General features: G+C 49.2%; 1 protein-coding gene across 4 annotated transcripts in view; it reads right to left on the bottom strand.

Annotated features, from left to right (window-relative positions):
* The window catches only part of LOC140390476 (butyrophilin subfamily 1 member A1-like), a 178,939-nt gene that overhangs the window by 121,580 nt on the left and 36,950 nt on the right, over positions 1-20,409 (bottom strand). For all 4 annotated transcript variants that reach the window (XM_072475639.1, XM_072475638.1, XM_072475637.1 and 1 more), the window contains exons 2-4: positions 18,232-18,316; positions 16,490-16,837; positions 8,421-8,702 (exon numbers count right to left, since the gene is read on the bottom strand). In XM_072475639.1, coding sequence (XP_072331740.1) covers positions 8,421-8,702; positions 16,490-16,837; positions 18,232-18,316 — 715 coding nt within the window. The remainder of the gene's footprint in view (positions 1-8,420; positions 8,703-16,489; positions 16,838-18,231; positions 18,317-20,409) is intronic.

Consider the following 20,409-nt stretch of genomic DNA (forward strand, 5'->3'; position numbering starts at 1 on the left):
CTGAAGGAGGCTGGAGAGGAAATTGCTGAGGCCTTGACAGAAATCTTTGGATCCTCGCTGTCTTCAGGGGATGTCCCGGAGGACTGGAGAATAGCCAATGTTGTTCCTCTGTTTAAGAAGGGTAGCAAGGATAATCCCGGGAACTACAGGCCGGTGAGCCTTACTTCAGTGGTAGGGAAATTACTGGAGAGAATTCTTCGAGACAGGATCTACTCCCATTTGGAAGCAAATGGACATATTAGTGAGAGGCAGCACGGTTTTGTGAAGTGGAGGTCGTGTCTCACTAACTTGATAGAGTTTTGAGGAAGTCACTAAGATGATTGATGCAGGTAGGGCAGTAGATGTTGACTATATGGACTTCAGTAAGGCCTTTGACAAGGTCCCTCATGGTAGACTAGTACAAAAGGTGAAGTCACACGGGATCAGGGGTGAGCTGGCAAGGTGGATACAGAACTGGCTAGGCCATAGAAGGCAGAGAGTAGCAATGGAGGGATGCTTTTCTAATTGGAGGGCTGTGACCAGTGGTGTTCCACAGGGATCAGTGCTGGGACCTTTGCTCTTTGTAGTATATATAAATGATTTGGAGGAAAATGTAACTGGTCTGATTAGTAAGTTTGCAGACGACACAAAGGTTGGTGGAATTGCGGATAGCGATGAGGACTGTCAGAGGATACAGCAGGATTTAGATTGTTTGGAGACTTGGGCTGAGAGATGGCAGATGGAGTTTAATCTGGACAAATGTGAGGTAATGCATTTTGGAAGGTCTAATGCAGGTAGGGAATATACAGTGAATGGTAGAACCCTCAAGAGTATTGAAAGTCAAAGAGACCTAGGAGTACAGGTCCACAGGTCATTGAAAGGGGCAACACAGGTGGAGAAGGTCGTCAAGAAGGCATACGGCATGCTTGCCTTCATTGGCCGGGGCATTGAGTATAAGAATTGGCAAGTCATGTTGCAGCTGTATAGAACCTTAGTTAGGCCACACTTGGAGTATAGTGTTCAATTCTGGTCGCCACACTACCAGAAGGAGGTGGAGGCTTTAGAGAGGGTGCAGAAGAGATTTACCAGAATGTTGCCTGGTATGGAGGGCATTAGCTATGAGGAGCGGTTGAATAAACTCCGTTTGTTCTCACTGGAACGAAGGAGGTTGAGGGGAGACCTGATAGAGGTATACAAAATTATGAGGGGCATAGACAGAGTGGATAGTCAGAGGCTTTTCCCCAGGGTAGAGGGGTCAATTACTAGGGGGCATAGGTTTAAGGTGAGAGGAGCAAGGTTTAGAGTAGATGTACGAGGCAAGTTTTTTACGCAGAGGGTAGTGGGTGCCTGGAACTCGCTACCGGAGGAGGTAGTGGAAGCAGGGACGATAGGGACATTTAAGGGGCATCTTGACAAATATATGAATAGGATGGGAATAGAAGGATACGGACCCAGGAAGTGTAGAAGATTGTAGTTTAGTCGGGCAGCATGGTCGGCACGGGCTTGGAGGGCCGAAGGGCCTGTTCCTGTGCTGTACATTTCTTTGTTCTTTGTTTGTTCTTTTGTCCCCGAGGATACCGCGTGGTCGGACGGGAAGGCCTCGAGGTGCTGGAAAGCCACTTCTAATTAGGTAGCCAGCTTCAATGTCGCTTCGAGGTCGAAAGCCCCTTTCTCGAGGAAGCGCTGCCGGACATAGTTGGACCGGACTCCAGCCACATAAGTGTCCCGAATCATTAGCTCCGAATGCTCCGATGCAGAGACCGCCCGTCAGTTACAACTGCGGGCGAGTACCCTCAACTCACGAAGATACTCCGCGAGCGACTCACCCTGGCGCTGACACCGCGTGGTGAGGAGGTGTCGGGCGAGGACCTCGGTGACCGGCCTCACAAACTGTTCCTTGAGTACATCTACAGCCTCCGTATACGAGCCCACATCTCGAATTAACTGGAAGATCTGGTGGCTCACCCAGGCGTTGAGGAGACGTTGCTTGAGTGCTGGGGAAACCGCAGCAGTCGAGGATTCAAGGTAGGTCTCGAAGCAGCTGAGCCAATGCTCAAAGACAGCCGGCGCTTCAGCAGCCTGCGGGTCCAGTTCGAGACGTTCAGGTTTGAAGGCAGCATCCATTATCAAAATTTTACCTTATTAAATTGATAGACATCAATTCAGACGAGACGCTGAGAAGCAGTGAACCGATGCTTTAATAAGCTAAATATGTGCCGACCTGTAGCTCCTCCCACACTGCAGGGCTGACCCAGGTCAACAGGCTTTATACCTCCACAGCTGGGCGGAGCCACAGGCGGAGCCAACAGCAGCACCAATAATAACATTCCAACAGTACAACAGCAACAACCAATAACAGAACAGCAATAACAATAAGTATATACAACAGTGGCGATAACAATACTAATAGAACAATAGAACATATATACAACAGCCTTACGTAGCCATACGTGGCTCACCACAACTATAAAAGGCACGAGGCACTCACACTCCGTCTCTTTCCACTGATGAACATCTACAGAGTGAGTCAGGGTGTATGTACAGTAACACACCTCCAGCACGTGGCTAAGAGCTAGTCTGGTTCAGTCAGACAGAGTAACCACACTTAGGTTAGCAGAGAGTCGAACTCATAGAGAACTGTGCTAACTGTGCTACTGGTTCAATAAATCAGATTGAACTAACTTCAAGGTCTGGAGTATCTTTTGGTTAACGCTGCATCCAGTTGCAGCCTGTGTTATCACAGAGTACAAAACATGTCAAGGAGCTGCGGAGGGTAAATGCCTCGACTTGTGCGCGTGGTTGGGGCTGATACAGCTGAAGGTGGTGTACAGGGTGCACCTCACAAAATCAAGGATGAGCTGATTGTTCGAGGGGGTGGAGGATGCCTGTCAGCGATGTGGGAGGGGCCCTGCGAACCATGTTCAGATGTTTTGGTCCTTCCCGAAGCTGGAAAGGTTTTGGAGGGCAGTATTCAGCACAATTTCGGGGGTCTTACACATAGATGTGGAGCCCAGTCCCCTAAAAGCCATATTCGGGGTGTCAGACTGGCCGGAATTGCAGGCAGGTGTGGCAGATGTTTTAGCCTTCGGTGTGGCGGGGGCCCTGTTGGAGTTTCTGACCCTGGAGAAGGTGAAGTTTGACCTGAGGGGGGAGAAGGAGGGGTTGTACAATTGTTAGGGTCTGTTCATTTTGTACTTTCGGGAGTTGGTTACTGTTGACTTCTGAGGGAGGGGGTCTGGGGGGGGGGGGGGTGGTTTATTTTGTTTTGTGTTATGAAATTGAATAAAAATACTATTTGAAAAAATGAAGCCATGTGGCTCCATGTGTCTATGTGGCGACGAGAAATGACGGTGAACCACATCTCTCAATTGGACCGCTAGCCCGTCCCTCGAATGCTAAGCTCAACGGAGGACAATCCTTTAGCAAACTTGACATGAGCCAAGAGTATCTCGAGCTGATTCTGACCCCAGAATCGCTCCTGGTGATCTAGTACACATCTTTCCACAGTAACTTCATTGCAGTGTTAATGTAAGCCTACTTCTGACAATAAAGATTATTCAGATTATTATCTGGAATTTCTGCAAAGGGCTCGCATGGATCCCAGGTGTCGTGTTGGCACAAACTGGACAGGTTTTGTATAGGGAGTGGGGACATGGCTGTGAGTCCAATCAGCAAGTGGACCACCTCCGCTGCCGCGTTGCCGACGTGCCGAACCCAGTTCCAGAAGCCCCGATCCAGATCCCTCGGCACCTTTGTTGTCACCACTGCTGTTTCATGCGTGCTGTTTTGGTGAATTTTAAATCTGAAGCACTTGGAACTGAGGGTTAGTGTAAGTCAGTAAGGACAGAGGTGATTGGTAAGTGGAACAGATTACAGGCAGCAGATTTTGGATAAACTGAGATTTACTGGTGGTGAAGGATGTGAAACCAGTCAGGAGAGAACTTAGTCTGGAGGTGATAAAGTCATGTGAGTGATTCAGCAGCAGATGGGCGGAGGCAGCGGCAGAGACGGTTGATTTCTGACCAAGAGGCTATGGGGGCTCAGCTTGGGGTCAAATGGGACACATGGATTGTGGACAGTCAAGTTTACTTAAAACTGCTCCAGAGGGAAACAGAATCCGTGATGAAGATGCAGAGTTTGTGACAAGGCCTGAAAATGATGGTTTCAGCCTTCCAAATGTTCAACTGGAGGAAATCATATCTCATCCAACGCTGCATATTGGACAAGCAGTTTACATAGAATTTACATCGAATTTACAGTGCAGAAGGAGGCCATTCGGCCCATCGAGTCTGCACCGGCTCTTGGAAAGAGCACCCTACCCAAGGTCAACACCTACACCCTCTCCCCATAACCCAGTAACCCCACCCAACACTAAGGGCAACTTTGGACACTAAGGGTAATTTAGCATGGCCAATCCACCTAACCTCGTTGATTTGATATCTATCGCTCTCAGTGATGAGTTTGCACCATCTAACCTGCACATCGTTGGACTGTGGGAGGAAACCGGAGCACTCGGAAGAAAACCACACAGACACGGGGAGAACATGCAAATTCCACACAGTCACCCAAGGTCGGAATTGAACCCAGGTCCCTGGCACTGTGAGGCAGCAGTGCTAACCACTGTGCCACTGTTGCTAACTTTCCGGTTGGTTTAATTGCTCTGTTTTATTACCTTTGCTCTCGAGTCGCCAGGTATCTTTATGATACCGCCACGAGGTTCAAGTCCAAGTAATGATCAATAACTCAATACACCAATTAGTAAGAATCAAATCAAACCACATTTATTATACACAGTAATCACTACTCATGCACAAATTCTACGTCTAAGCTACTTCTACAACTAACAGGCCTATACTTAACTTCAGACTGGCCCACCAGGTCAGGGGAACAAATGGCCTTTCGTTCGGGTTCGGAGTCTGCGGGATTCGAAGTTGGTACGGATTGGTAGCTAGGAGCGCCTACCTCGTAGCGAGCGTTGAATTAAGACTTACTTCTTTCAGTGGTCACTGCACCAGTCACGGTCAAGGTTGGTTCGCGTTGCTGGGTGACCCGGGCAGGATGAAAAGCGCAATTTGAACTTGGGGCTTAACTCTTATAGTCCCCAGGGGCTTCCTGCCTTTCGGGGCGGACCCTGTACCTGGTTCTAGGTGATTGGACTTTGTTCCAATCGCTTGGTTCGATTTCTCCAATACTGGAGCGGTTCCCTGATCGATGGGCGGTCTTGAGGTGTTCGTTAACCTCTTTTGTGTTGGCTCCTGCTGGCGCCGGGGAGTGTGGCTTAGTTTTGAGTGTCCCAAATGTTGCCATTGTTCCCAGGGATTGCTCATTAGTATGTAGATGGCTGCTACATTATTATGCTGATGGTCGCTGGTATCGATGTTGTCTGGGCTTCTGCAGAGTTAAATACACAGCAAACTTGCGCCTGCTGGTTTCTGCCTGTGTTGGCTGAATTTCCCGTCAGCCTTTGCCGTTCGCCATTTTCAATCGGGAGTTGGCCAGTTCAGGTGGCTACACCACTATGTCGCCCAATTTCAGTCTTCAGAAGACTTTAGTCTTCTCTAATATTTAATTGAAGGAAATTTCTGCTCATCCAGTCCTGGATGTACGATATCATTTTGAAAATTCAGAAATGTGCAGGAGCAGGAAGATAAATTTTTGCAAGTGATTCTTTGGCTGCGAATAGGTATATAAGAATCCAGTGAGAGCAGTCTCACCCAGCTGGATGAAGTTGGAAAGGTGTTGGAGGAGGATGGAGTCATCAACCATGCCAAAACCTTCAGGTAGATTGAGAAGGACGAGAAGGGAAAGCTTACCTTTGTCACGTAACATTGGTTATCATTCACAACTTTGACATTTGATTGGATGGAGAATCGGGTTTGACGCCGAAATTGTGGCAGACGCCGGGTTCACGTCAAATCATTACTCTCTGGCGCCTCAACAGTGGCGTCAATGCGTTCCACTCCGCATGGACATCAAAGTTTGCATATTATTGGTGGGCTTGACCCAATATTCTCCGGAGCCTCTGTGTCTCTCCGCCTTCACTGGGGGGTATTTCCGACGGCGAGGTTCCCTTATCATCATAGAATTTACAGTGCAGAAGGAGGCCATTCGGCCCATCGAGTCTGCACCGGCTCTTGGAAAGAGCACCCGACCCAAGATCAACAACTCCACCCTATCCCCATAATCCAGTAACCCCACCCAACACTAAGGGCAATTTTGGACAATAAGGGCAATTTATCATGGCCAATCCACCTAACCTGCACATCTTTGGGCTGTGGGAGGAAACCGGAGCACCCGGAGGAAACCCACGCACACACAGGGAGGATGTGCAGACTCCGCACAGACAGTGACACAAGCCGGAATTGAACCTGGGACCCTGGAGCTGTGAAGCAATTGTGCTAACCACCATGCTACCGTGCTGCCCGTAAGCTTTGAGCTTTTAAAAATTGGGAAACTGGTGCCGTGACTGATGAGGGGGCGAGAGGGGGTGCGGAGTGTCCAACATCACTATGGTGTGCTGACCATTGTGCTGCTGGCCGGGGCGCTTCTGCCAGGCCCGGGGGGAGTAGTGCGGGGGTGGCCAACACTTGGGCTTTGGGACCGGGGTGGATGGGCATGCAACGCCATTGCCATGGCCTTCAAGGCAGCCATGCAGGTCACCGACTGCCCAGTGTGAACTCAGTGCCATGGGTCACATGGGTGTCCCACCAGCCCAACCCCCTAGGTGCGCCCTGTGGCCCCAGCCCACCCATCAATGGGATGGATACGCTCCAGCACAACCAGTGCCATCTTGTTGGCTGGGATGGTGTGTGTGGGGAGTGAAGTGTGCATCTGTGGCTGCAGCTTGTCAGCCTCCCGAGTGTCAATCTCGAACCTGGCGAATCCAGCACCGTTTTACATTGGAATCGATTTTGTTCCGGGTGGTGACGTTGCGAGCCCCTTAACAGTCGCTGAATTGGTCCTGGTGGGCGCAGGTTTTGCTGTCGTACAAGTCCACGAATCCTGCTCCGGCATTAACTTAGCCTCAGGAATGAAAGATCCCGCCCCATTTTCTCAACCACTCCATTGACTTTATATTCTTGGGGCAGCACGGTAGCATTGTGGATAGCACAATTGCTTCACAGCTCCAGGGTCCCAGGTTCGATTCCGGCTTGGGTCACTGTCTGTGCGGAGTCTGCACATCCTCCCCGTGTGTGCGTGGGTTTCCTCCGGGAGCTCCGGTTTCCTCCCACAGTCCAAAGATGTGCAGGTTAGATGGTGCAAACTCATCACTGAGAGCGATAGATATCAAATCAACGAGACCGAGGCACAACATTCTACAACCCAAGCGATATTCAGTAATACTTTAGCACACTGGGCTAAATAGATGGCTTTTAAAGCAGACGAAAGCAGGCCAGTAGCGCAGGTTCAATTCCCGTACCAGCCTCCCAAACAGGTGCTGGAATTTGGCGACTAGGGGCTTTTCACAGTAACTTCATTTGAAGCCTACTTGTGACAATAAGCGATTTTCATTTCATTTCATTTTTCATTTCATTTCAAAGTTGCTTTGGAACAACTAAACTTTCCAGAATACGGCAGCTGTCGCCTTAAAAGGGTGTGTGTGACTTGGTCCCCCCTACCCTGATCCTCCTACACGATGAAAGAAAGACTCTTGCAGCAGGCAGACTCCACATTTCTCAGGAGCACATGGTTCGAAAGTCCAGGAGAGAAATGCGGAGCTCCATTGCAGGATAGGAATGGAGTGCAAACCTCAAGGTGATTGAGACTGGGCCGAATCTACCAAGGATTAGTAGTTTCAATGTTTTTGTTTAAAAGTATCATTATTTGGGAATTCTGGGAACTAGGTATCCCAGATTTGAATCTTCCCACCATTGATAATCGTACCTTTCTATATCGAGGCCCCAAGCTCTGGCAGACCCTCCCGAATCTCTCTGTCTCGCTACCTCTGTTTCCTCCTTCAAGGCCCTCTTTAAAACTCTTCTCCTTGACTAAGCCTTTGGCCAGCTGACCTCATATCTCCTTATGTGGCTTAAAATATTTTGTTTCATAATGTTCCTTTGAAACAAAAAGTGTTATATAATTATAAGCTGCTGTTCTTATTGAGTGAATCAAGGGGGTGAACAAGCTTGTCAGTCCAGGTGGGGGTCAACACAAGCGATAAATTAAACAGGTGTTCAATGCTGTTATAGTCAACATAAACGGCCAAACTTAACTGCAAAATAAATGTAATTATTTTTGTTTAAATATATGTACAAGAGACTGTGCGCGATTTTCACCAGCATAATTGAGCATTAGCAAAATATCTTTGAGATAAGGAAGAGAAAACTGTGAGAATATCACTGGGGCATCAATGGGACATCTTGGGGACAGTTCAGTTTATGGTCCGATTTATGGTAAATTTAAATCACTATTAACTTTATTGATGAAACATTGTAATTTACCTGATATCTTGATAGTTACTTCTTGTGCGGTGTCCAAATGTTCACTCAGTACACGACATTTGAATCTATTTGTTGATTGTTTCGTTATTACGATGTCACTCTGGACATTTACAAGACCTCTCGAGTCCTGTTGGGATCTTCTTTCAGCTTGTGTTAAAACCTGTCCATCCTCACTGATCCACTGGATCTTCGGTTTAGGGAACCATCCACTGGATTTACACACAAGCAGGATTCCATTCTGGTGATATCCCTTCATCTGAATCCAGGGCTCACATCCCAAACCTGGAATCATCAGTGAATCGGAAATGACAATAATTAGAAACACTTCCTATAACCATGTGAAATATTCATATTGTGTTACTGATAAATATCTAATCATAGCCTGAACACTTGACTTTAATAAGGCAATGAATTCAACATCAGCTCAGATTATAGACCAGCGATGATCAAATAATTCATGTAAATCAGAAAACAGTTGTTCAGAATAATTACCTTCCACTTATACTGGAGGACACCTGATACCCAGAATTGTACCCCAGCCAGAGATAAACACTTTCAAAAGGAGAGGAAGGGAGAAAATCAGTGAGACAAAATGAATCCACTTTTACTGACCAATGGTACACACACTCGTTACCGGGAAGTTTGTATTCTGTGGAGGTCACAGGAAACCGGGTGGTTCTTATCCCTTGACCTCCATGGGGGTTATAACACTCACACTTCCCCCACTCCCACAAGATCCAGAGCAACATCCATGTCCATGGGTTAGTGTGCAGGACCTCGCACCTTCTTTGCCCGGAGAGGGCGCCCGGCATTGGCCGCATGGCGTCGGGAGGTGTACACCGGAGTGGGGACTGGCTTTTGCACGAAGAGCACCTGGATGGTGTCGGCGTGGCTGGCAAGGCAACGGGGCTCAGACAGCCGCCTCCGGTGGTGGCAGGATAGCTATGTCTGATTCGGAATCGAGCTGGGCGGGTCTTCATCCAGCATCTCGGCATCCTCAGAATTGGTGGCCGGACTCTCTGGTGGGCAGAGCCAGGTGGTAGCGGTGACGGTGGTGGCAACAAAGGTGACAGGCATTGTGGGACCGGGGCCTCCAGAACAGGAGTTGGTTCTTTAGGTATGTGGTCAGAGGTGGTCCACATGCCGATTTGACTCACGGCCCTGCGTGCACACCTTGTAAGAGACCAGTCCGGTTTGTGACAATACGAGGCCCGGGATCCATGCAACCTGTTCAAAATTGCGGACGTGCAGCGAATCTCCAGGGGCGTACGCAAAGGCGAGCGCTGGCCTGTGTCCGCCTCCGTTCTGTCCTGAGCACATGCACTTTCCCACCAATATCCGGGACGACGAGACCGAAGTGGATGCCATCACGATGATGAGGAACATCGCCCCCCTGAAAAGGGCCCGTGAAGTCTTATATAGAGGCGAGACCATAGCTGACCTGGCAATCCCCATGTGTGGAGTGCCGCAGCCAGAGGTAACCTGGTTCCTAGTGCGACCGGCAGTTTGTGTACCGCAATCGTTCGATGTTGGCATCGATTCCGGGCCACCAAACATAGCTGAGGGATTACATCTTCATTTTGGACACTCAGGTCTTGTAGGAGCAGACCACGTCCCTGTTCGGGAACCACCACACGTGTCCCCCCACCACCAAGGACAACACCATCCTTAATGCTCAGCTCCTGCATCTTGGAAGTTTAGGCCTTTAAATCGGCCGACATGGCGCGATGCTGGGCCCCCATACTATATGACGGATGCACAATAATTGTGGATGGTCTGGGTCCGCACCCGGATGTGCGATGCCGTGACTGGCAGGGAGTCCATAAACTGGAGAGTGCCCATGACCTCGTCGGTCGATGTGGGTGTAAGTGGCTCGGTGGGAAGGGGGAGGTGGCTTAACGCGTCTGTATGGGGAATCTTGGCCCTGAAACAGTGTTCCAGCACATACTCATATGCAGTTTACAGCAGTGTTCAACACTGGATCCGAGCAGAGTCAATGGGGGGGAAATCGCCCGATCCACCTTGAATTATCTGATCCGTAAATATGGTGAACGAATGTGCCTAGACATATTGATGAAACCTTTTTACTCCAAAAACAAAGGCCAACCCCTATTTCTTGATTTATGCATATTTTCCCGCATGGCCAGTATACTTGAGGTGAAAATGATGGGGAGTTCTGACCCATCATCCATCTGTTTAGCAAGGACGGCTCCAATCTCGTAAAGAAAGGCATCGCATGTCAGTAAAAGCGGTTTTGAGATATCAAAATGAGTCAGCAGTTTTGAGGATGATAGCTGCTGTTTTATCTTGGCGAAAGCCATTTCCTGCACTTGGGCTCATTCCCACAGTTGGCCCTTCTTCAACAAATAGTGCAGAGGGCTAAAAGTTTGGCCAAGTTGGAGATAAACATCCTGTAATAGTTCTATTGATCCCTCTGGTACGGGAACCTGTTGAATCTCCCGTGCCTCCTCTTCCACGGGATGCAACCCATGGCGATCCACACGGTAACCGAGACCTGTGACTTTGGCCGGGTTGAAAACACACGACTTTCATGGGAGGCGAACGCCAACCTCCTCAAAATGCCGGAGTACCTCAGCCAGGTTGTGCAAATGCACCTGTCGGATGAACCCTTTATTAAGACGTTGTCCAGATATACCACCACGCTAGACAGCCCATGCAGGATATTTTCTATTACCCTCTGAAAAATGGGGCATGCAGAGGAAACCCCAAAAGGCAACCGGGTATATTCATATTGCCCTCGGGGTTTGTTCATAGTCACAAAGTGCCGGGACTCGGGGAACATGATCAGCTGGATGTACTTGTGACTCATGTCTAGCTTGGTAAATGTGAGCCGTCATTGAGCTTCGGCGGGGGATCGGAGAATCCCGCCCATGATGTTAGACTTTGAAGTCGGTCTAAATCGCCATCCATTTTAGGCTGCAAGGCGTAGGGATTGGCCAAAGGTGGAAATACAAGGCTGAGCCCAAACCTTCCTGGGAAACAGTTGGAAAATTTTCAAACAACCCATCAAGCTCATGCGGATGCATGCGGCAAACCCTCTGCCAATCTAGCCATAAGTGGCGCAAGCAGTCTCATCCCAACAAACGCAGCCCGCCACCATGTACCATTACCAAGGGCAGATTCGTGGACTGTTGCTCATATTCAACCGGGACCATCGAGGTGCCTGCTATTGCCAGTGGTTCTCCCCGTGTACGTGGCAAGCTGGGCATTGGTGACCTGAAGGGTCCACGTCTGGAGGCCTGATGGAATCCGGTCAAACGTGAGCCGGCTCACCATGGACACTGCTGCACCAGTGTCGATCTCCAAATGAATGGATTGTCAATTCACTTGCATGGAAACCTGGATCGGGGCCACTCTTGGTGATGCCAGTAGTGCAACAGCTGGAGGAGCTGCCATCCTCATCCACATGTTAAACCCAGTCACAGTAGGGGTGAGGGTGGGGGCGGTCACATCTGGTGGACCGGCGAGTGGGTGGGTCCTCGCAGGTCGGCCATCATGGTCTCTGTGGCCATCTATCGCGGCTCCTGCTGGTCGGTACCCTATTCCGGGTCACCTTGGTCGGGAAAAATGTTCGGCGGCGCTCCGGGCGTCTGCAGCGGTGGCCTGCGTTCCTGTGGGTGGTGTCCCACTGTTTGGGCCCATGTCCTCGGTCCTGCCGAGATTTGAACAACCGTCGTTCTGCAGCCAAGACTCAGCACTGCCATCCATTGAAGTTCGTGGACCCCTTGTTCAGTGCTCTTGCGGGAGGTGGCTATCTCTACCACACACTGTAAATCCAGGTGAGCCTCAGCTAACCATTTTTGTTGCATGGCCTTATCGTGGATTCCACACATCGGCCTTGTAGTGCTTTATTTAGTGTTATGCCGAACTCAAGTTTGGCATGGTTTCGCACAGTGGGCTAAACAGCTGGCTTGTAATGCAGAACAAGGCAGCAGTGCGGGTCCAATTCCCGTATCAGCCTCTCCGAACAGGCGCCGGAATGTGACGACTAGGAGCTTTTCCTAGGACCAGGAAGTCACTGGTTCACAAGTTCATAAGATACAGGAGCAGAATAGGCCATTCAGCCTATCGAGTCTATCATGGCTGATATGTTCCTCATCTGTTACCTACAATGCTATAGACCAAGAGCTGGACTGTAAAATCAGCCAGAGCATCTCCTCCCTCGAACACATGACCTCGGAGCGGGAGTCGGCAATTTAGCCTCCCGAGCCTAACACCCTCAATGTGATCATGGCTGATTCCATCCTGGCCTCAACTCCACCGTCCTGCCCATTCCCCATAACCCTTCAACCCATTACCAATTGAACATCTGTCCAATTGCTCCTTACATTACCTCACTGTCCCAGCATCCACCGCACTCTGGGGGTAGCGAATTCCACAGGTTCACAACCCTTTGGAAGTAGTTTCTCCTAAAATCTGTTCTAAATGTGCGACCCCCTATTCTAAGATTATGACCTCTTGTTTTAGAATGCCCCCTTGTTTTAGAATGCCCCACAAGAGGAAGCATCTGCTCCACGTCTACTTCATCCACACCTTTTCGCACCTTCCAACCCTCAATTTGATCTCCCCCCTTTCTTCTAAACTCTAGAGAGTATCGGCCAAAACTGTTCAATCTCTCTTCAAAGGACAAACCCCATGGGCAGGATTCTCCGACCCCCCCTGCCGGGTCGGAGAATCGGCAGGGGGTGGCGCGATTATAAATTATAAATACCTTAATAAAATATATATTTTTAAAATGCATCAGTTGCAGAAAAGTAGCATCCAGATGCAGCAGGTAATAAGGAAAGCAGATGGAATGTTGGCATTTATAGCAAAAGGAGTTTTGTATAAAGGTAAGGAAGGGTTGTAACTATTCAAGACACTGGTAAGACCGCACCTGGAGTATTGTGCACAGTTTTGGTCCCCTTATTTGAGGAAAGATGTAGTGGCATTGGAGGCAGTGCAGAGGGGGTTCACTAGGCTGATTCTAGATATGGGCCGGGATTCTCCCTTCCGGGACTAAGTCCACACGCCGGCGGGAAAACCGGCACCAACGACTCCAGCGTCAACGGGCCCCCAAGGTGAGGAATTCTCACCTGGCTCGGCGGCTAGGTGGACGCCGGAGGGGTAGGCGCCGTTCCAGCCGGCGCGAAGGGACGGCGCGTCCCACGCCGGTCGGGGGCCGTTGGCAGCAGCCCCACCGGCAATTCTCCAAGCCCCGATGGTCCGAGCGGCCGTCCGTTTTGGCCAGTCCTGGCGGCGTGAATCACTCAGCTCACATACGGGTGGGACCAGGCAGGTAAGTAGGCGGGGACAGTCCTCGGGGGGGCGCGGAGGGCCCCCACGGCCGCCTGGCAAGCGATCGGGGCCCAGCGATCTGTGGGCGGGCCTGTTCCATGGGGGCACTTCTTCCTTCCGCGCTGGCCCCTGTAGGGCTCCGCCATGGCCGGCGCGGAGAAGGGAAACCCCCACGCATGCGGCAAAATACGCGAGCCGGTGTGCGCACGCGTGGAATCACACCGGCATGTGCAAGATGACATCGGCCCTTTGGCGCATGCGCGAACTCGCGCCGTCCCTTCGCACCGGCTGGAACGGCGTGTATTTATAATTTCAACATTTTAAACGAAGAGATCCAACAAACACAAAACCCCCCATAATAACATAACTATCTTCCCCCAAGTATAAACCCGAACTGGTCCATGTAACTACTCCGTCTCACGGTTCTCCCTTCATTAGTTTTCCTACCAATATTCGTCACTTCCATGACCCCCCCCCCCTTCCTCCCTGCATCCGCACCGCCCGCACCGCCCCCCCCCCACCCCCGCTGATGGTCAATTTTCCTTGAATAAGTCGATGAATGGCTGCCACCTCCCAGTGAACCCGTTTAACGAACCCTTAAAAGACCACGTGAGCGGCCACAAAAAGACCACGTGAGCGGGAGCTGCCAAATATGCGACCACTCACTCCATGGCCGCCACCGGAAGAGCTGAACTCTATCTTGGACAGTACATGTAAACCAGACATTCTCGAGACTGCCCCCCTTTCCTGCTATGCTCACTCACTGGAATTATTAGGCCTTTCTGACAGGAACATTCACTTCTGTCTCAGCAACATTTGTCCCGTTGGTCTGGGAATATGGACAGGAATGGAATAACAGAGCTTGTAACGTTTGCAAGATACACGTTACCTCAATGGCCTTGCTGAATTAGGCATTAGTTAAAACCAAAACACTATTTGAAGTGACCACAATTTAAGGCCTGGGGCCAGGCTAACGAAGTGTCAACATGCATCACCACAGTGTCAATCATCAAGTAATGGGACTGATTCAGCATTTGTTATCCAGCATGAGAAAGGTGGACTGGTTAGCTAATTTGGACATTATGAATTCTCCCTCCATGTACCCGAACAGGCGCCGGAGTGTGGAGACTCGGGGTTTTTCACAGTAACTTCATTGCTGTGTTAATGTAAGCCAACTTGTGACACTATTATGAGGAACAATTGACAAAAGACTGTGGTACTGGGGAACTGGAGCAGGACCACAGATGTCCAAGTAATGGGCTATCTTTAAAGTTGTGCCACTTTCAACTCTGGGCAGCACGATAGCATTGTGGATAGCACAATTGCTTCACAGCTCCAGAGTCCCAGGTTCGATTCTGGCTTGGGTCACTGTCTGTGTGGAGTCTGCTCATCCTCCCTGTGTGCGCGTGGGTTTCCTCCGGGTGCTCCGGTTTCCTCTCACAGTCCAAAGATGTGCAGGTTAGGTGGATTGGCCATGATAAATTGCCCCTTAGTGTCCAAAATTGCCCTTTGTGTTGGGTGGGGTTACTGGGTTATGGGGATAGGGTGGAGGTGTTGACCTTGGGTAGGGCGCTCTTTCCAAGAGCCGGTGCAGACTCGATGGGCCGAATGGCCTCCTTCTGCACTGTAAATTCTATGATAATCTGCATGAGACCTTGTAACAGAAAATGGCTGATTTTGCAATGATACATGTTTTTTAACTTGAGTATTATTCAACTCTATGTAGTAACTGACAATATATATCCATACATATAAAGACTAGTAATGTAACCAATGTCATGTACTTATATCATGCATTCACGCTGTATAACCATTATAACTTGTGGTCATGGCTACACACTTTAAGAACTCACTTTGTATAACCTTCAGCATAATTGGTATTATAATATTTCTAGACTAAGCATTATAAAACATTGTGAATTAGGACCGTATTATCCTTTATACTAAAAGTAAAATGATCCAGTTTTTGATTTGATTTGATTTATTATTGTTGCATATTAGTATACAGTGAAAAGTATTGTTTCTTGCATGCTGTACAATAATGCATACCGTACATAGGGAAGGAAGGAGAGACTGCAGAATGTCATGTTACAGTCATAACTGGGATGTCGAGAAAAGATCAACTTAATACGAGGTAGATCCATTCAAAAGTCTGATGGCAGCAGGGAAGAACCCCACCCTCCCGCCCCATCAACACCGTCAGCTCCCAAAGCGGACAAGAGAGTCTCAGCCGAGGACATGGACGTTTCTCCAGACTTGGGGAGGGAGCGGAGGAGAGGAGGTATAACCCCTTGGGGGCCAAGGACTGTGCTCCATTAGATTCCACCCTGACACAGCTGAATATGGCCTCCCTTGGTAATTGGGGCCAGGGTTTTCCTTTAAGGGAAAACCACACAGTATAAAAACTGCTATTGGGCTTAATGGCCTCCTCCTACACTGTAAATTCTATGATTCTTTGATTCTAACCTCCCGCGTGTTCCTGTCATCTTTCCCATTTGGGTTCTACAGCAGGGCTAAGTCTCTGAGGGAATGAAAGGCGTCTGTGAGAAAGTGAAGCTTAGGCCAAGGGTCAGCCATGATCATAATGAATGGCAGAGCAGGAATGAAGTTTTATACAGTCAACTGCTGCTCCTATGTCTTATGAATATCACACCAACTGCTAAAGAAACCTATTCCTAAAACTATTTGCAATTTCAGCAGGGCTTTTAAAAGATAAACATACAACACACAACGTCTCAAAGGTTATTCACACATTGGTAGATTTTACTTACCTATAACTTCCAGTCTTATTTCAGTTCCTTTAGAATCGGTTTCGTTACCAACTAAACATCTATATTCCCCTTCATCAAATCTTGTCACGTTCTTTATTCGAAGAGAAATGGTTCCTTTGGTCAATTCCTCTTTAAGTAGCTGAGTCCTTGCTCGATAATCTTTGTGTTGAGCAAAAATGTCATCTTCTCCGTTTCTGTACATGTGTACTGGTAATTCCAGACCTGATTTAACCCAGCGGATTTCCATGTTACTGGCGGATAAATCTGGCACAAGCTGACATTCCAATAGAACATCTGCACCTGCAACGGCTACAACAGGTTCATCAGGTCCAAGAACAAGGAATTTACCTAGTGAACAAATACATTCAAAAATAGAATTAATTATTCATCTAATCTGCAGAAGGTACATTTGAGCTGCCATGCAAAACATAAAAGGACAATATATAACTCACCCAGGATAATGGTAAGGCCCCCCCTCCATAAGCCCCCGCCTCCCAGAACCCGGTCCTTGGCAGTGCTAACCTAGCACCCATGCACCCTGGCACTGCCAGTCTGGCACCCTGGCAATACCCCTTCCAGCCTGGCAATGCCACCCAGGCATCCTGGCAGTGTCCCTGTCAGCCTGGCGCCATCCCCGGTGGTGTCCTGGTGGCACTGCCAGGGTGTTGGCCTGGCAGTGCCAGGGTACCCAGGTGCCACAGGGAGAGCCAGGGTACCACCCTGCCCTGTCCCCCACAACCCGGTCTAGACTAAACGGCGCCCTGGCTAGATCTCCCAGGCCAGCCCATTGAGGCCCAGGCTCCGGGTGAATCCGGCAAATGTATCTGTAAAATGCTGGTCTGGGTTCCGCTCAGTGAGGGCGAGATCCAGATTATGATGTCTTGCGAGATTCCATGGAAGACATTTGGAGTGTCACAAATCTCACAGGAGGCCCCTTGCGAGATTCTACAGCCTCGTCCCGACACCAAGTGGGGCTCGTCCAGGCTGCTGAATCGCACCCATTATGTGATCAAAGGATTTCAATAAATTAATTTTAAATCTCTTCCAGCCCCTTTTAGCTATCTCGCACATAAATGCTTCAGGAATTCAGTTATCACTGCCAAACCGAAAACAGGGTCGGGATTCTCCGTCCCCCCTGCCATGTCGGAGAATCACCGTGGGGCGGGCCAGGCCACCCCCCCCCCCCCCCCGGCCCGGGGTCAGATCCCCCCCGAGGACCCCGGAGGCCGCCCGCAGATCCAGGTCCCGCAGGGATTTACCTACTCTAATTTACGCCGGCAGGACCGGCCGGTGAATCGCCGGGGAGGCCGCTGCCAGCGGCCACCGACCAGGGCAGCGTGATTCCCACCCTGCCAAATCCCCAGCGCCGGAGAGAACACTGCAGACTCCGCACAGACAGTGACCCCAGCCGGGAATCAAACCTGGGACCCTAGCGCTGTGAAACAACAGTGCTAAACACTGTGCTACCGCGTCGCCCCAGATCAGGGCAATCATTTCCAGTTTTCACAGAGCAATGATCCGAACTGCGAAATGGGATTCTTAAAATATCAATAAAATATCCAGAGAATGATTTAATTAAAATGGAATTTGACTCATTCAATCGCTCTCAATCAGGCTCGGAGATTATCTCCACATTGCCAAAACCTTGCGATCGTTAACAAGAGTGAATACTTTGACTTCCGTTGGTAATATCATGGTAGGGTTGCAGGTAATATAACTGAACAAGTTAGAATGATCCTTACTGTAGGCAGAGTCCAGAATGACAAGCAGTAATACCACTGTGTGGGGAAACCTTTTTATCTTGAGGGAGGAGCGGAAGAACATCATCTGAGAGAGAGAGAGAAAATTAAGATTTTGTCACAGCCACCATCATGTCATATATACATTGATTGCATCCACTGTCAAACAGGTTGTGCACCATTTATAGCAAGGCTTTGGTGAAATATCAATTCTCTGTGTTTGAAGTTCCTGAATTGTATTTGTCTTGTAGCTTATGAATATTTGTTTGGAGTATTTTCATTTACCACCATCTTGTATGTTTTTAACTCGGATTGTATGTTTGACAAACTTCAGAAAGTTTTGAATTGACGGCTAGCCTTATAATGGTGCAAGGACGTCATAATCGATTGTCGGAAAAACCCATCTGGTTCCAGAATGTCCTTTAAGGAAGGAAATCTGCTGTCCTTACCTGGTCTGGCCTTTATGTGCCTCCAGACCCGCAGCAATGTGATTGACTCTTAACTGACCTCTGACCTGGCCTATCAAGCCACTCAGTTGTACCAAAGCTCGATTTTAAAAGTCCAAAAGGAATGAACCTGGCTGGACCACCCAGTATCGACCGAGGCACTGGACACAACAACAGCACACCCAGCCCGGTCAACCCAGAGGTCCTACTCACTAACATCTGGGGGCTTGAGCCAAAATTGGGAGAGTCAAGAAATATCCTGACACTGTCTATCAGGTATGATTCCAGGAATGGTGCTCCTTCCACAAACATTCATCCCCTCCACCATGGGGAACAGTAGCAGGAGTGTGCACCATCTATAAGATGCACCACAGGAACTCATCAAAGTTCCCCAGGCAGCACCTACTAAACCCACAACCACCACCACTAGAAGGATAAGAGCAGCAGATACTTGGGAACACTACTACCTCGTGATTCCTCTCCAAGTCACTCACAATCCTGCCTTGGAGACATATTGCTGTTCCTTCACTGCCACTGGGTCAAAATCCTGGAGCTTCCTCCCTAACAGCACAGTGGGTGTACCTACAACTCAGAGACTGCAGCGGTTCAGAATGCAGCTCACCACCACCTTCTCAAGGGCAACTAGGGTTAGGTAATAAATGCAGACAGCCAGAGACACCCACTTCCTATAAATGAATTTTAAAAATATATTATTATGTTTGAGACAACATCACATCCTGTATATCCTGTCCCATCGATAGGACAGATCCATCAGAGGTGGCAGCACAGTGGTATAGTCAGGAGGTAGTTGTCTTCACAGGCCTCAACATTGACTCCAGACTCCATGGCATCATGTCAAACATGGCCAATGAAACCTCCTTCTGATTATCGCTATCACACTCCCCCTCAGTTGGTGAATCAGTACTGCTGCAGGCTGAACACCAACTGGAAGACTGAGGGTGGCAAGGGCACAGAATGTGGTATGGGACTTCAGTGATCATCACCAAGAGTGGTTCTGTAGCACCACTGCTGACCAAACTGGCCAGGTCCTCAAGGATTGGGTTTGCAGCAGGTGGTGAGGGAACCAACAAGAGGGAAAAACCTACTGAACCTCATCCTCGCCAAGATACCTGTTGCAGATACATCTGTCCCTGACAGCAGTGGTAGGAGTGACCACGGCACAGTCCTTGTGGAGATGAAGTCCTGTCTTCACATTGATTATTATATTGAGGATACTTCCATTGTGCTGTGTAACATCAGCACTTGCTAAATAGGGAAGATACCAAACAGATCCAGCAGTCCGAATCGGGGCCCCCAGAAGATGCGGTGGGCCAAGAGAAGCAGCAGCAGAATTGTATAGAACCACAATCCATATCTCATGGCCTGGCATGTCCACACTATGCCATTAATAACGAGCTGGGGATCACCCCTGGTTGGTTGATGTTGCCATCCATTCCCTCTCTCCCGAGCTATTCTTGAGCTGCTGGGTGACCATAATGATAAAATTATATATCAGAAGCTCCCAATCTCACATTTTCACTACAGTGATGCCAGCTACTGTTCAAGCTCTGGAATCTGAAGCTCAGGCTGCTGCAACTGATGACACTTCCTGCGCATATGGTTATCCAGGACATAGGAAGCATCCTGATGTTCCCACATAGCACAGGATGTGCATTCTAGAGGTTGATGGAGACTTACCTTTGTTCTATTAGGTACACCAAGCCGTTAGGAAGGC

Source organism: Scyliorhinus torazame, chromosome 14 (genome assembly GCF_047496885.1).
Source record: "Scyliorhinus torazame isolate Kashiwa2021f chromosome 14, sScyTor2.1, whole genome shotgun sequence".
In the NCBI taxonomy this organism is placed as follows: domain Eukaryota; kingdom Metazoa; phylum Chordata; class Chondrichthyes; order Carcharhiniformes; family Scyliorhinidae; genus Scyliorhinus; species Scyliorhinus torazame.